The sequence below is a fragment of the Eleutherodactylus coqui genome, chromosome 2 (assembly GCF_035609145.1).
Source record: "Eleutherodactylus coqui strain aEleCoq1 chromosome 2, aEleCoq1.hap1, whole genome shotgun sequence".
NCBI classification, from domain to species: Eukaryota; Metazoa; Chordata; class Amphibia; order Anura; family Eleutherodactylidae; genus Eleutherodactylus; species Eleutherodactylus coqui.
This window is the reverse complement of record NC_089838.1, coordinates 298,631,825-298,646,166: the sequence shown is the minus strand read 5'-3', so window position 1 is coordinate 298,646,166 and position 14,342 is coordinate 298,631,825. Positions and strand designations below refer to the sequence as shown.

Sequence of the window (14,342 nt, the reverse complement as noted above, 5' to 3'; positions counted from 1 at the left end):
ATGGCACATACAGAATGTGATATAAACAATGCTCCCAATAGCTGCGTGTTAAATCGGAGGCATATAGAGGTATAGTAGGGGAAATAGGCATTTATGGCTGCCATATTACAACTCTGTACAACTCAGAGGCTGTATGCTACTGTATGAAGGCTCCAGAGGCGTAACTTGAAGCTCCTGGGCCCCGATGCAAAACCTGTAACAGGGTCCCCAACTATAATGCTTTACTTATCGTACTGGGTTCCCTATATGGAGAAGAGAGGCCTTATGGGCCCCCTAAGGCTTCTGGGCCCGGGTGCCCCTGTACAGTAGCATCCATGAAGCCTAAAACTTTCTTGATTGTTAGTGAATAAAGATTATGGCTGTAGGAGATTTGGGGATTAGAGAATCAGAAAGACATGTGTAGGAAAAGGGGGAACAAAACTGGGACAGGGGGAAGAAAGCAGAAGAGTGCTAAGGGGGATATATGACCAGACAGAACACATACAGCCCCCAACCTGTTTCTTAGCTATCTCTCTGATCATATGTGTTCACCATGTTTGTCCACATACACCCAGAATCTCATCCTCCTTCTTATTCCCCATGTAACTGTAATAATGAACGAATAATGATAACGATTCATTTCCAGTTTCTTATCTGATCTGATTGGTTGTTATAGGCAACTCCTTTAATTTTCCCTTATACAAGATTTGATAAATTTCACCCCAAATCCTATTATTCTGCCATATATTCCAACCAACCATATAGTCAATATGTCCAACTTGCCCAGTGTGCCCATCTATTATCCCACTGTCTCACCCCTTGTGCTGTCATTCAGAAGGCTGTATCGCTCTCTTAGAGCAAGTGGGGTCAGCGTCCTCCTCCTGTCCAGGCTGCCTGGGCCCTGTGACAACACAACTCAGTTTTACACAACTACATAATGACACAATATGGTAATACTCAGTACAATGCAGGACACGAGCACAGAGAAAATAAGACAAAGCACAATAAAAAGTATCAACACAAGTACACAATGGCAACAACAACACAGCAGAACAGACATTCCAGAGATTGCTGTAATCCACAACACATACCTTAAGACAAAAGATACAAAAAAGTGACAAAAGCCAATGCTGAATGACCCAACAAAAAGACAATTACAAGATGAAAGGGTACTAGACAGCCATATATAAAGGACAAGTGCTGGATGATTGCTTGGGAAGTAAATATAGACATGGGTAAGTCAACAATTTCTCCTCACAAGGGTTATATTCATTTAAGTCACATTGCTGACGGTCTCTACTCAAATGATGTGCACCCGAATAACCTTTCTCAGAATGCACATGTTCCATAAGTAAGGGCTCAGTCAGGTCTCCTATCTGAGAGCAGTATAGCATACAGAAGCTAGGAGATACCATTTTCTATGGTTTCATGTTGTATTATCATATAAAAAGCTGTGTAACTGCTGCCAGCTCTCATAGAGAAAGCCTGTGAGTCCTGCTTCCTCCACACACACATAGAGGAAGCCTGTGAAAACTGCTTCCTCCACACACACATAGAAAGCCTGTGAGTCCTGCTTCCTCCACACACACATAGAGAGAGCCTGTGAGTCCTGCTTCCTCCACCCACTCATAGAGGAAGCATGTGGGTCCTGCTTCTTCCACCCACTCATAGAGAAAGCCTGTGAGTTCTGCTTCCTCCACCCACACATAGAGAAAGCCTGTGAATCCTGCTTCCTCCACCCACACATAGAGAAAGCCTGTGAGTCCTGCTTCCTCCACCCACACATAGAGAAAGCCTGTGAGTCCTGCTTCCTCCATACACACATAGAGAAAGCCTGTGAGTCCTGCTTCCTCCACCCACACATAGAGAAAGCCTGTGAGTCCTGCCTCATCCACCCACACGTAGAGGAAGCCTGAGTCCTGCTTCTTCCGCACACACATACAGAAAGCCTGGGAGTCCTGCTTCCTCCACACACACATACAGAAAGCCTGTGAGTCCTGCTTCCTTCACACACACATAGAGGAAGCCTGTGAGTCCTGCTTCCTCCACACACACATACAAAAAGCCTGTGAGTCCTGCTTCCTCCATCCACACATAGAGAAAGCCTGTGAGTCCTGCTTCCTCCACACACACATAGAGGAAGCCTGTGAGGACTGCTTCCCCCACACACGCATACAGAAAGCCCGTGAGTCCTGCTTCCTCCACATACCTATAGACAAAGCCTGTGAGTCCTGCTTCCTCCACACACACATAGAGGAAGCCTGTGAAAACTGCTTCCTCCACACACATAGAAAGCCTGTGAGTCCTGCTTCCTCCACACACACATAGAGGAAGCCTGTGAAAACTGCTTCCTCCACACACACATAGAAAGCCTGTGAGTCCTGCTTCCTCCACACACACATAGAGAGAGCCTGTGAGTCCTGCTTCCTCCACCCACACATAGAGAAAGCCTGTGAGTGCTGCTTCCTCCATACACACATAGAGAAAGCCTGTGAGTCCTGCTTCCTCCACCCACACATAGAGAAAGCCTGTGAGTCCTGCCTCCTCCACCCACACGTAGAGGAAGCCTGAGTCCTGCTTCTTCCGCACACACCTAAAGAAAGCATGCGAGTCCTGCTTCCTCCATTCACACATAGAGGAAGCTAGTGAGTCCTGCTTCCTCCATCCACACATAGAAAAAGCCTGTGAGTCCTGCTTCCTCCACACACACATAGTAAGAGCCTGTGAGTCCTGCTTCCTTCACACACACATAGAGAAAGCCTGTGAGGACTGCTTCCCACACACACACATAGAGGCAGCCTGTGGTTCCTGCTTCCTCCACCCACTCATAGTGAAAGCCTGTTAGTCCTGCTTCCTCCACCCACTCATAGAGGAAGCATGTGGGTCCTGCTTCCTCCACCCACTCATAGAGGAAGTCTGTGGGTCCTGCTTCCTCCACCCACTCATAGAGAAAGCCCCTGAGTCCTGCATCCTCCACCCACCAGAGAGAAAGCCTGTGAGTCCTGCTTCCTCCACCCACACATAGAGAAAGCTTGAGTCCTGCTTCTTCCACACACACATAAAGAAAGCCTGTGAGTCCTGCTTCCTCTATCCATACATAGAGGTAGCCTGTGAGTCCTGCTTCCTCCATTCACACATAGAGGAAGCTAGTGAGTCCTGCTTCCTCCATCCACACATAGAAAAAGCCTGTGAGTCCTGCTGTCTCCACACACACATAGTAAGAGCCTGTAAGTCCTGCTTCCTCCACACACACATAGAGGCAGCCTGTGGTTCCTGCTTCCTCCACCCACTCTTAGAGAAAGCCTGTTAGTCCTGCTTCCTCCACCCACTCATAGAGAAAGCCCGTGAGTCCTGCATCCTCCACCCACCAGAGAGAAAGCCTGTGAGTCCTGCTTCCTCTACCCACACATAGAGAAAGCCTGTGAGTCCTGTTTCCTCCACCCACATATAGAGAAAGCCTGTCAATCCTGCTTCCTCCACCCACACATAGAGAAAGCTTGAGTCCTGCTTCTTCCACACACACATAAAGAAAGCCTGTGAGTCCTGCTTCCTCTATCCATACATAGAGGTAGCCTGTGAGTCCTGCTTCCTCCATTCACACATAGAGGAAGCTAGTGAGTCCTGCTTCCTCCATCCACACATAGAAAAAGCCTGTGAGTCCTGCTTTCTCCACACACACATAGAGAGAGCCTGTGAGTCCTGCTTCCTCCACACACACATAGAGAAAGCCTGTGAGGACTGCTTCCCACACACACAGAGTCAGCCTGTGGTTCCTGCTTCCTCCACCCACTCATAGAGAAAGCCTGTTAGTCCTGCTTCCTCCTCCCACTCATAGAGGAAGCATGTGGGTCCTGCTTCCTCCACCCACACATAGAAAAAGCCTGTGAGTCCTTCTTCCTCCACCCACACATAGAGGAAGCTTGAGTCCTGCTTCTTCCACACACACATAAAGAAAGCCTGTGAGTCCTGCTTCCTCTATCCTTACATAGAGGTAGCCTGTGGGTCCTGCTTCCTCTACCCACACTCTCACAGGCTTCCTTTATGTGTGGGTGGAGAAAGCAGGACTTGCAGGCTTTCTCTATGTGTGTATGGAGGAAGCAGGACTCACAGGCTTTCTCTATGTGTGTATGGAGGAAGCAGGACTCACAGGCTTCCTCTTCGTGTGGGTAGAGGAAGCAGGACGCACAGGCTTTCTCTATGAGTGGATTGAGGAAGCAGGACTCACAGGCTTCCTCTATGTGTGGGTGGAGGAAGCAGGACTCACAGGCTTCCTCTATGTGTGGGTAGAGGAAGCAGGACTCACAGGCTTCCTCTATGTATGGGTAGAGGAAGCAGGACTCGCTGGCTTTCTTTATGAGACCTGGCAACAGTGAAACAGGTTATTTTACACAAAATACTGCATTAAATCATAGAAAACTCTACTGTATATATTCCTGAGCTCTGCAGCCTTTAATTTGGTAATAGAGTTTCCTATTTCCCTCTAAGGTGATGTTACATGGTCAGAATATGCACTAGGCAAATCTGCTGTGAATTATCAGGATTTGCTTGTGAATTTGCATTCTGAGTATCTGCACTGAAAATTAGAGGAGCTAACATGCAGCAATCCATGTAGATAAGGAGCAAATAAATGCATAAAATACCCCATTCACATAGACTGCCAGTGGTAATGCTGTGAATTCGACTAAGATTTAGCTGCAGAATCCACAAGTGTGAATCTTGGCCTAATGGATTAACTACAGAATGGTGAACGCAGCTCTGGAGTATATTACAGGCTCTAATTCAATGTCACCGCAATGTATTTACAAAACTTCTCAATGTTTGATGTCTTTTTTTTTTCTCCGATTAAACTGTAAAATGGTGTTCTAATAATTCATAACGCACTGTAAAGCTATCAGTATAGGGTGCAAGTATTCAACCTTGGCTAAGGATCATCTACGCTTATGTACCCGTCGTACCTGTGTATACTGTGGCATTGTGACATTCAAATGGCAAAGGACTTGCTGGGACGGTTCATATTTCATAGATTTACGCAGGAACGAAAGAGAGCCACACGGTTCCCGGCTGCTGTCCCGCACCTAAGCAAGAACATATATCACATTACATATGCAGAACTCAGAACTACACTACAAGTATTATTTTTGTAACTCTCTATTTTCATGGAAACCTTTAAAGAAAAATCTTATTTAAACCTTTTAATGATTATTGATATGATATTAATGATCCTAGTATAAAAACATAGTAATTAGGCGTGCTCCTATAAGTTATATGATAAATATCTAGGATATCATAACGCGTGATTTGCTTCATCTCAGAATCGGACAGAACTCGCATGGGAAAATTGCCTGGATGAATATAGCTTGAAAGGAGTTGGCCGACTACAAAGAAATTCTCTTTTTGTGGGATGCCTGTTATTCGCAAGTACAGACTAATGGGAAAGGTGCAATAATTTAATTCTCCTCTGGTGGCGCTGTAGAAAAATTAAACACTTGCTGTGAGGCTCCCTTACAGATTACAACTGTTCACTGGAGGCCGTAGCAGCGGGACACCATGTGATCAGAATATTGTGGGCGACTCTTCTAAGAAAAGGGGATTATCGAAAATCAACAAACCTAATAAAGGGGTTTTCTGGGACTTTAATATTATAGTAATTTTGACATGTCAAACAGTAGTTTAGGGGGGTTTTACCCCCAAAGACATTTTTTCCTTATCAACAGAACACGGGATAAACGTGAGACTGATGCGCTCAACAGTCTCCTTCCATCCCATAGGAATGAATGGAGTGGTGGTCATGTGTGCATTCACATGTGGCTTTTGGGGTCGCCATTCTCGGGATGGCTGGGGGTCGCAGTGATCAGAGGGAGATTGCTGAGTGCATTAATCTCCACCTGTTCCATAGAAGTGCATGGAGCATTGGTCGAGCAGGCGCACTATGGGAGTGCAGTTCTTAGGATCGCTGAGGATCCTAGTGATAGAACCCTAATGATCAGACTTTTACCTCTTATCCTGTGGAGAGGATCTAAAAGTATTTGGTGGTAAAGTCCCTTTAAGACATGTTGGTTTTAAAGGGACTTTATAAGACTTTAATAGAGATGAGTGAGCATACTCGTTAAGGGACAATACTCGAGCGAGTATCGTCCTTTTCGAGTACCTGCCTGCTCGTCAGAAAAGATTCGGGTGCTGGCGGGGGTGAGCAGTGGGTTGCGGGAGTACGCAGGGGGGAGTGGGAGGGGGGGGAGGAGAGAGAGATCTCCCCCCTGGCACCTGAATCTTTTCTGACGAGCAGGCACGTACTCGAAAAGGACGATACTCGCTCGAGTGTTGTCCCTTAACGAGTATGCTCGCTCATCTCTAGACTTTAACTTTTTCCAACATTTACAAGGGCGAAATAAAGTGTGGAATATGCCCAACGAGAGCAACTGTGTGAGGGAGATTTACTAAAAAAGGTAAAAGCATTGTTTTTAGGTCACTATGTGGCTGCACACATCATGCTTATGTCTTCCAAATAACCTCCTGCACCCCGAGCGGCAGCCCTTCATACTGAGCTATTCAGCATGCTGGATAGCTCCCTGGATTCTTACTCTTGTGTTCTCCGTTCCTTGTCTCCTGTTCCATGTCTTGGCTCCGTGTCTTCCCTGTCTAGTCCACCCTGTGTCTTGTACCTTCCCCAATTAGTCTCCTATATAAACCTGGCTCTGTTCCCTCCTTCCTTGAGTGTTTATTGTGTTCAGTACCTCAGCCTATAAACCTGCTCCTGTCTTTACCTGCCTTTACCATACAAGAGAAGACTGTTCCTGTGTACCAGACCTTGGCTATTCCACCTAACTATTCTTCTGCCGAAACCTGCTGGACTACACTACCACCCTGTGTACCGGACCTTAGCTTATTCTAGACCATGCTACACTCCAGTAAGTGGCTACAACACGAGATTCCGATCCTGCACTAGACTCGTGACATAATCATAGCAGGAGAACAATCTTCTGAGCTGCTCTCTCACCTTAATGGGCAGTGCAAGTCTGTTTTCTTTAAATGCCTGGAAAGTAAAACTTCTCTGCTGTGTTGCTTTCTTGAGAGGAACTAGATTTCCCGACAGCTCTACAAAAAGTTGAGTCCCATCCATAACCTGTGGACACAAGATAAAAGAACAGCTAGAGTCCTGTTCATGGGATGTTAAAGTACAGAATCACATAAGTAAATAAACATGAGTCATATATAAGTTCTCCCATTTTCAACAACTTCCTGTTAAAGAGGAAACTACCTGTAGCGCAGACAAGTCTCTCGGGCGCAGTATATGGTTTCTTGGCTACCACATCATACAGTCCTCTTCACTGCCACTCACAATGCCCTGACGCTATGGCCAAAAGACTTTGGGGTCCATTTTTATTTTTGAGTCTAGTTTGGGGTCTGAATTTATTTCAGGGTCCGGATTAAGTTTGGGTACTGAATACATTTTGGAGTGTGATGACAGTTCCACCACTTGTGGGCAGTGCTTGAGGGTTTGACCAAAGTTAATGGGCAGGGCATATGTAAAAACAAAAACAGTATGAAGCTCATAAAGTACCACTTGGTACACCATTGCTTGAAGTCACTTCAGTTACACAACTACTGTAGGTTCTTATCTATGTATCTTGCAAGGGCTGCATTATTTGATCACATCAGCCAGGCTAGGAGGTCACTGGTTGCCTCCAAAAACCAGAACATGGACCAAGTCTATATCATGCATTTTAAATCACTATAGATGGTCAATAAACCATGGTCTTCTATGTACCTCAATGTCCCGACTACGTGCAACTTCCGTAAAGTTCTCATGCTGCTCCAGAGTCTTCTCCAGCTTGTCACCTGTCATACAATAGCATCGTAGACGACCTTCCCGCCCATCTGACATTTTGGCAAATACAACAAATCGTGCTGTATATGGGACGGCACTAAGCTCCTTGTAGAGTTGAGTGGAGAAGGAAACCGCCTCAGCAGTGCGGGGGCAGTCCGAGAGCCAAAACCTGCCAATAGGTTAGAAGATGCCGGAATGAGTATCTTAGGCTCTGTTCACATTGGGTGTAGAGCCTACTTTTGAAATGTATGTCAGGAGGATCATATGAGGTATACCCATGCCACAATTCTGCAATGTATCCCTCCATACAGGCAAACATACAGTGGAGTACATCACTCAAAGGCTCCCTTTTTTAAGGTATGCCTATGTATGGAATAGCCTAATCCACTACAATATTTCATGCTGAGAAACAAATATACTGATGTATACTGGCCCGTCATTGGGTAAATGGAACCATATGGATACTTTTGGCGTATATGCCGGGAGCAAAGCGTAAGCTCTAAATGTGATGTGAGTAGAATCTCAAAGAATCATACAATTGTGCTTCACCCACTTACCTGGCAGAGACATTGGTTGTAAAATTGGCACATTCATTGGCATATACTAATTTAGTAGTCCCGGTAATGTCTTCCCACTGAGCAGGAGCTGTTCCACCTTAGAAGTAGAAGAAGTAAATGTGAAATAAAGGAAAACTTGAAGGCTTCAATCGAGACATTGTCATATTAACACCAGATCCCTCACCAGTTACACTACAAAGGAGTCTCAAGCTGGTGGTATCTCCTTCTCCACTATCTCGAGGACTATCTTTCCAGGATGGCGGTAGGGGTATGCGCAGACCTATCGGCCGGTGAAACTTCCTACGTCTTGGTTCCACAGTGCAAATGGGGCCAAATGTTGCTTGATTGCCAAGCAACCGTGAAACTAGATCATCTGGCACAGACTGAGCCTAGGAAGACACAAGAGGTCGAATGTTACTAGCCCCCAACACAATATACAGACACAATAAGATACTATTATTTTGTGTTTTTAGAGTGCGTCTTACTTGCAGTGACAATTTGACTTTCTTGGTTACAGCAGTTGGGGGGAAGGTGGCTTGAACTTGAGGTACTAGCCGGCTTTTAAGGACTCCCCCTTCTGGCCCAATGAGTTCACAATCTTGACATACCCGTGACATCACCACAAAGTATAGTGGAAAGTCAGTGGTGACAATACGGCAAAGGCGCTTCTTATGTAACTCCTCTTCACTCTCCAACTCTACAGCAGTACCAGAGAACAGACCATGATACCATTAGTAATTCCATGCAAATAAGTGTTTTTTTTCTTCCTAGCCTGACACAAAAAATAATACCCTATAAGAAAAAAGCTGCATATACCCAACTCTACAACCACCAACAGAGGAGAAAAGGAAAGAAAAACTCTGATATACCAACATTATTATGTCCACTTTCAGTTCACAAATGCAGTGTTTTAAACCTCAGTGTAATAAATCCATCGTCTCCATAACTCCAGCTAATTTGTCAACTTTGGTATAACACAGCCGTTAATATAAAAGGATGTTAAATAGGCAATTTTTCCATTCACCATTCGTAAGAGCATCTTTCGAAAGCCATTTACTTGCAATTAATCTTCTTGCCACATAAAGTGCCTTCTGAATGGCCGAGGAGAGGAAGACGACAATATTCGACACACTAAATACACATAATGTATTTTCTGTGAAAATACTAAGATTAAAAATTGAATTCATATTATCAATCACCTGATCCCAGAATCTATAGGGTTTGGAGAACCTTCAAGAAAAAAAATGAAGCCAGTATGGATCATCCTTCAAACATAATTGGGCAGTCAGCACGGACTATGAAATTAATTCTGATCAATAACCTGGGGGTTAAAAGCTATTGATGAATAATAAACAATAGAGTTTTAAACATTGACCGGTGATAACTTGGGATTCTCGGGAGTTACTGTTCTCCTTTTGGAGACCCCTAGAGCTGGTGTAGGGAGTCTATAGGCCAGGCAATGCTCCTTGGGAAAAAAGGATATGTAAATTTGCTCTGTTCCAAGAGAAAGAAACTTGTCTTTCTAGTTCCACCTAGTGAAGGTAGCTACTTTAGAAGTCAAAGGGGTATTCCCATCTCGGAAAACCCCTGAAATAGTTACTGGCCAGAGTCTACGGAAACAGCTCACCACGGATTACGTAGCTCTCATTGAAGTGAATGGGAGCTATGGAAGCAGTGTAGCACATTGTACTACACTGTTTCCGTAACTCGGGAAGTTATAGAAACAGTGTAGCTTGCTGTGTAATGTTGTCTCTATAGCTCACTTCAATGAGAGCTATGGAAACAGCACTGAGCTGAAGAGCTTGGCTGTTTCCGATGGGTGGTGGGAAACAGAGAGCCCAGTTTTCTCATCTTGGCCATGAACAGTTGAGATTGGAATACCCCTTTAATGTCCAACTCCTTAACAGGCCTTGCAATGTGCTTAAAGATATTAGTCAAACCAAAAATCTTCTCCAATAGGAAAAGATATCCATCATCAAACAGCTTTTTCATGGTTCTTGGCCCTCATCACTACAGAGCATGGTATTTGATTGTCAAAGTGAGAGCTGTGTAATGCTTCATTTCTCCTGTGGTGGTGCTGTAGGGGAAATGAACACTTTCTGCCAGTTTCCTCAACAGATTATAGCTGATCAGTAAGGCCCAAGTATTGAGCTTTTTGTTTAGGTACCTAGCATTTCATAATTGGTGTATGTCCAAAGTCATCACCCAAACCTAAATGTTTCTGAAAACAGATCATGGCAAGGGACCAAGAAGAGTATGGCAATATAAAGAAGAACAACCCTTCCTTTGTTAATGTCTACATCATACCTTCATCCATACCACTCAGTGCCTCCTCCAAGTATTCCTTTCCATAACGGTTCTGATGTTCCTTCCACACCGACCCATTATCACTACGCAGGATAACCAGTTCTCGATCGCCACGTCCCACTGAGGAAAAGTGAGGGATCTCCACCACCACAGGGCTAGAATGAAGAAGAACCTTAGTAAGGAGATTGGGAAAAGAAGCTAAGTATTAAAGATGCTGACACAATGTGAGAAGTTTCAGCAAACCTTGATACCCACCTAAGAAATTGTGCCCCAGTAGGACCCAGAGCAATGATCCTGCTGGTCAGCCCCTCTTCTTCACCCATTGGTGGCGGGCAGTTAAGCTTTTGTGGTTTCACAAGGCGACAAGTTATTCTTGTGGGGGCAGCACAAGTCCTGGGTGGGATGATGACCCTCAGACCATTGTGACGGCTTCCACGCATTGATCCACCTCGGGCATCTACCATAAAACTAACTAAAAACCTGCAATAAAGAGTAATTAAATGGGTATTTCAGTTGTGAAGCGAATTTTCAAAAATTTCATATATGAAAGATGTTTGCACCAGGGGCGTAACTATAGAGGGTGCAGGGGATGTGGTTGCACCCAGGCTCATGAGACTTAGGGGGTCCATAAGGCCTCTCTTCTCCATATAGGGAGCTCAGTACTATGAATAAAGCATTATACTTGGGGGTCCTGTTACAGATTTTGCATTGGGGCCCAGAAGCTTCAACTTACGCCTCTGGTCTGCAGCACGTTTATACATAGCTGGTTATTGGTATAAATCACACAGCCATTACTTTCTTATCCTCTCCCCCATTTCTGATGTTTCCCCACATCACTATTTTCCAAAAAGGCTGTCGCATCCCTGCTGGCATGTAGCTTGAAACTACATTTATCACAATTTCCTGCTCTGTACTTCCTTCCTGTTATTGGTCAGCAATCCAGTCCCAAGAGCTGAATACAAAAAAAGCTGTCCCTGATTCTTCCTACTGAGCATGCCCGACCTGTAGTACTTGAACGTCTACAGGACGTATCCATGGCAACCTGGGAATAAACACTTCTGAACTGCGAGAAGAAGGTGATGGTTTATAGAGCGACAGACACAAAATCCAAATCAAAACCACATTGCAAGCTCTAGTAACATTTGATAATCATTCATTTGACAGTAACTTTGTGTAACTGGAATACTATGCTACGTCATGGAGGTTCGGGGCTTGTATGGAGGCAGATCGAGGGTCAATCCTACTCCATGCACTGCGGGTGATGGCTCAAAATACAGTTTAGACCTGCCCGCAACAGCTGCAATCAACACTCCCGCTGATCGCAGCTGTTAACCCTTTCAATACCAAGGTCTATTCTGACAGTGGCGTTTAAATGCCAGGATCGGAGTTCAGGGGTCCCGAACAGCCCACCGAGATGAGATCGTGGGGTGCTGTTCGGTTGCTATGGCAGCTGGAGGCCTACTAAAAGCCCCCAGGCCTGCCATTGCAGATTGCCTATCAAACCACGCCTGTGACGTAGCTTGATAAATTGCATGTCAGATGGCGGTATGATGTGTTACTATTGTATTACATCATACTGCAGGAGCGATCCAACCATTGCAAGTTCATGTCCCCTATGAAAAATAAGTAAAAATCAGTTTTAAAAAAGTTGTATTAATTATTTAAAAAAAAATTAAAAGCCACCCTTTTACCATATTTATAATAAAAAAACAATCTAAATAAAAAAACTAAAACATATTTTGTATCACTGCGTCCATAAAAGTCAGATCTATCAAAGTGACACGTTATTTACTTTACACGGTCAATGTCGTCAGAGAAAAACCCGACAATGTCAGAATTGCGCTTTTTATGTTCCCCTCATCTCCAGGAAAAAATGTTATAAAAACTATCGCCCAATATCCCTGCTAAATGTAGATACAAAAATATATGCAAGGACACTGGCCACACACTTGGGACCCCTTGTCCCTACACTTATCCATAGAGACCAGGTGGGCTTTGTCCCGGGCCGTGAGGCTAGGGACAATACTATCAGGACACTCTCTTTGATAGGGAGAGCATGGGAGGTGAAAAGTCCCTTGTATCTCCTTTCGGTTGCCGCTGAAAAGGCGTTTGATTGGGTCAGCTGGGCGTTCCTTGAGGCAACACTGACAAAAATAGGGCTAGGCAGCAGATTTGTTAACTGGGTTGTGGCCCTATACGATAACCCCACAGCCCAGTTAAGGGTAAATGGGAAACTCTCTGTACCAATTAATATAAGAAATGGCACGAGACAGGGATGCCCCCTCTTCCCGAACCTGTACATCTTGGTCATGGAGTCACTAGCCAACTTCATACGGGCAAATAAGGACATCCAGGGTTACTGAGTAGCTCAAAATGAACATAAAGTGGTCTCGTTCGCCGACGATCTCCTAGTTTATACCACTAATCCCAATGAGGCCCTTCCAGCCATATTAAGGGAATTCGACATTTATAGTCAGCTCAGTAACTTCAAAATCACCTTGCATAAATCAGAAATCCTTAATATTACGCTTCCAGTGCAGGAAATTCAGCAGCTCAAACCACTGGCCCCCCTAAACTGGCGAGACGACCATATTAGATATCTAGGTGTTAGCCTGTCCCCCGACCCAGGGAAATGGTTCGACTTGAACTACGAACCCATATACTCCTCTATCGTGAAGGATTTCGAGAGGTGGCGGCCGTTGACTCTCTCGTGGTTTGGCAAAATTAATACAGTTGAAATGAACTCCCTCCCTATACTTCTCTATCTCTTTCAAACACTACCCATACAGATCCCAAAAAACTTTTTCATTAAATTGAGAAAGGCAGTGACATGTTTTGTGTGGGGGGATTCAAGGCGCTTTATTCCCCAGCGAAAGGAGAGGGGGGGGGGGGGGCTGGCCTGCCCCATCTCCTTCTTTATTATAGGTCTGCGATATGCAAGGCCGTTCTGGATATAATACACGGAGGGCCCTCCAAACTATGGGTAGAGATGGAGCAAGATTCAGTCCCGGGCCGAGCTCAGGGGGGGGGGGGGGGTCTGAGTCATAGGGGCATCAAGGTTTGCCCCTTCTTGAGCTCGCTCTTAAAGATATGGGATGGCTTTGCATTGCTGACCCCTTTGGTAGGAAACCCAGATTTCCCTCAGGAAGACATGGGACTGTTGTTGTTCGATAGGCTGGGATGCCAGCTGCCGAGAGTGCGTGACCTGACAGGAGAGGAGGGCTTGTCTTTGTTGAGATCAATTCTGGGAGAGGGGGGGGGGGCCTATACCTGGTGCGTGGTACCAATACTTACAGATAGGCCACTTCATTCAAGCACTTGGATCCTTGTCGAACCTGACTAAGCTACTCACCCCTTTCGAGGAACTCTGTGTCAGTTCGCGTCATTCAGGGAGTGAGATCTACATGGTCTATTCTCTTCTGGTGGCCGAGGGGGGGGGGGGGGAGGGCAGGACTGGGACGTTCCTTGTCAGACGACGAGTGGGCTAAGTCCTTGCTCCTGACTCACAAGATGTCGGTTGCAGGTTCTCACCAAGAGCTGAATTACAAATTGCTCACAAGATGGCATCGCACCCCGGCACGACTATCAAGGTTCTAGCAGAGCACATCTGACTCGTGCTGGAGATGCTTGAAAGGTAAGAGGCACATTTACTCACATTTGGTGGTCATGCCCAC

At 45.3% G+C, this 14,342-nt stretch overlaps 1 protein-coding gene across 9 annotated transcripts in view; it reads right to left on the bottom strand.

Annotated features, from left to right (window-relative positions):
• The window catches only part of ANK1 (ankyrin 1), a 184,126-nt gene that overhangs the window by 58,388 nt on the left and 111,396 nt on the right, over positions 1-14,342 (bottom strand). For all 9 annotated transcript variants that reach the window (XM_066593421.1, XM_066593413.1, XM_066593416.1 and 6 more), the window contains 9 exons: positions 10,924-11,148; positions 10,669-10,823; positions 8,847-9,058; positions 8,546-8,750; positions 8,362-8,458; positions 7,745-7,973; positions 6,974-7,099; positions 4,935-5,054; positions 796-880 (listed from right to left, as the gene is read on the bottom strand). In XM_066593421.1, coding sequence (XP_066449518.1) covers positions 796-880; positions 4,935-5,054; positions 6,974-7,099; positions 7,745-7,973; positions 8,362-8,458; positions 8,546-8,750; positions 8,847-9,058; positions 10,669-10,823; positions 10,924-11,148 — 1,454 coding nt within the window. The remainder of the gene's footprint in view (positions 1-795; positions 881-4,934; positions 5,055-6,973; positions 7,100-7,744; positions 7,974-8,361; positions 8,459-8,545; positions 8,751-8,846; positions 9,059-10,668; positions 10,824-10,923; positions 11,149-14,342) is intronic.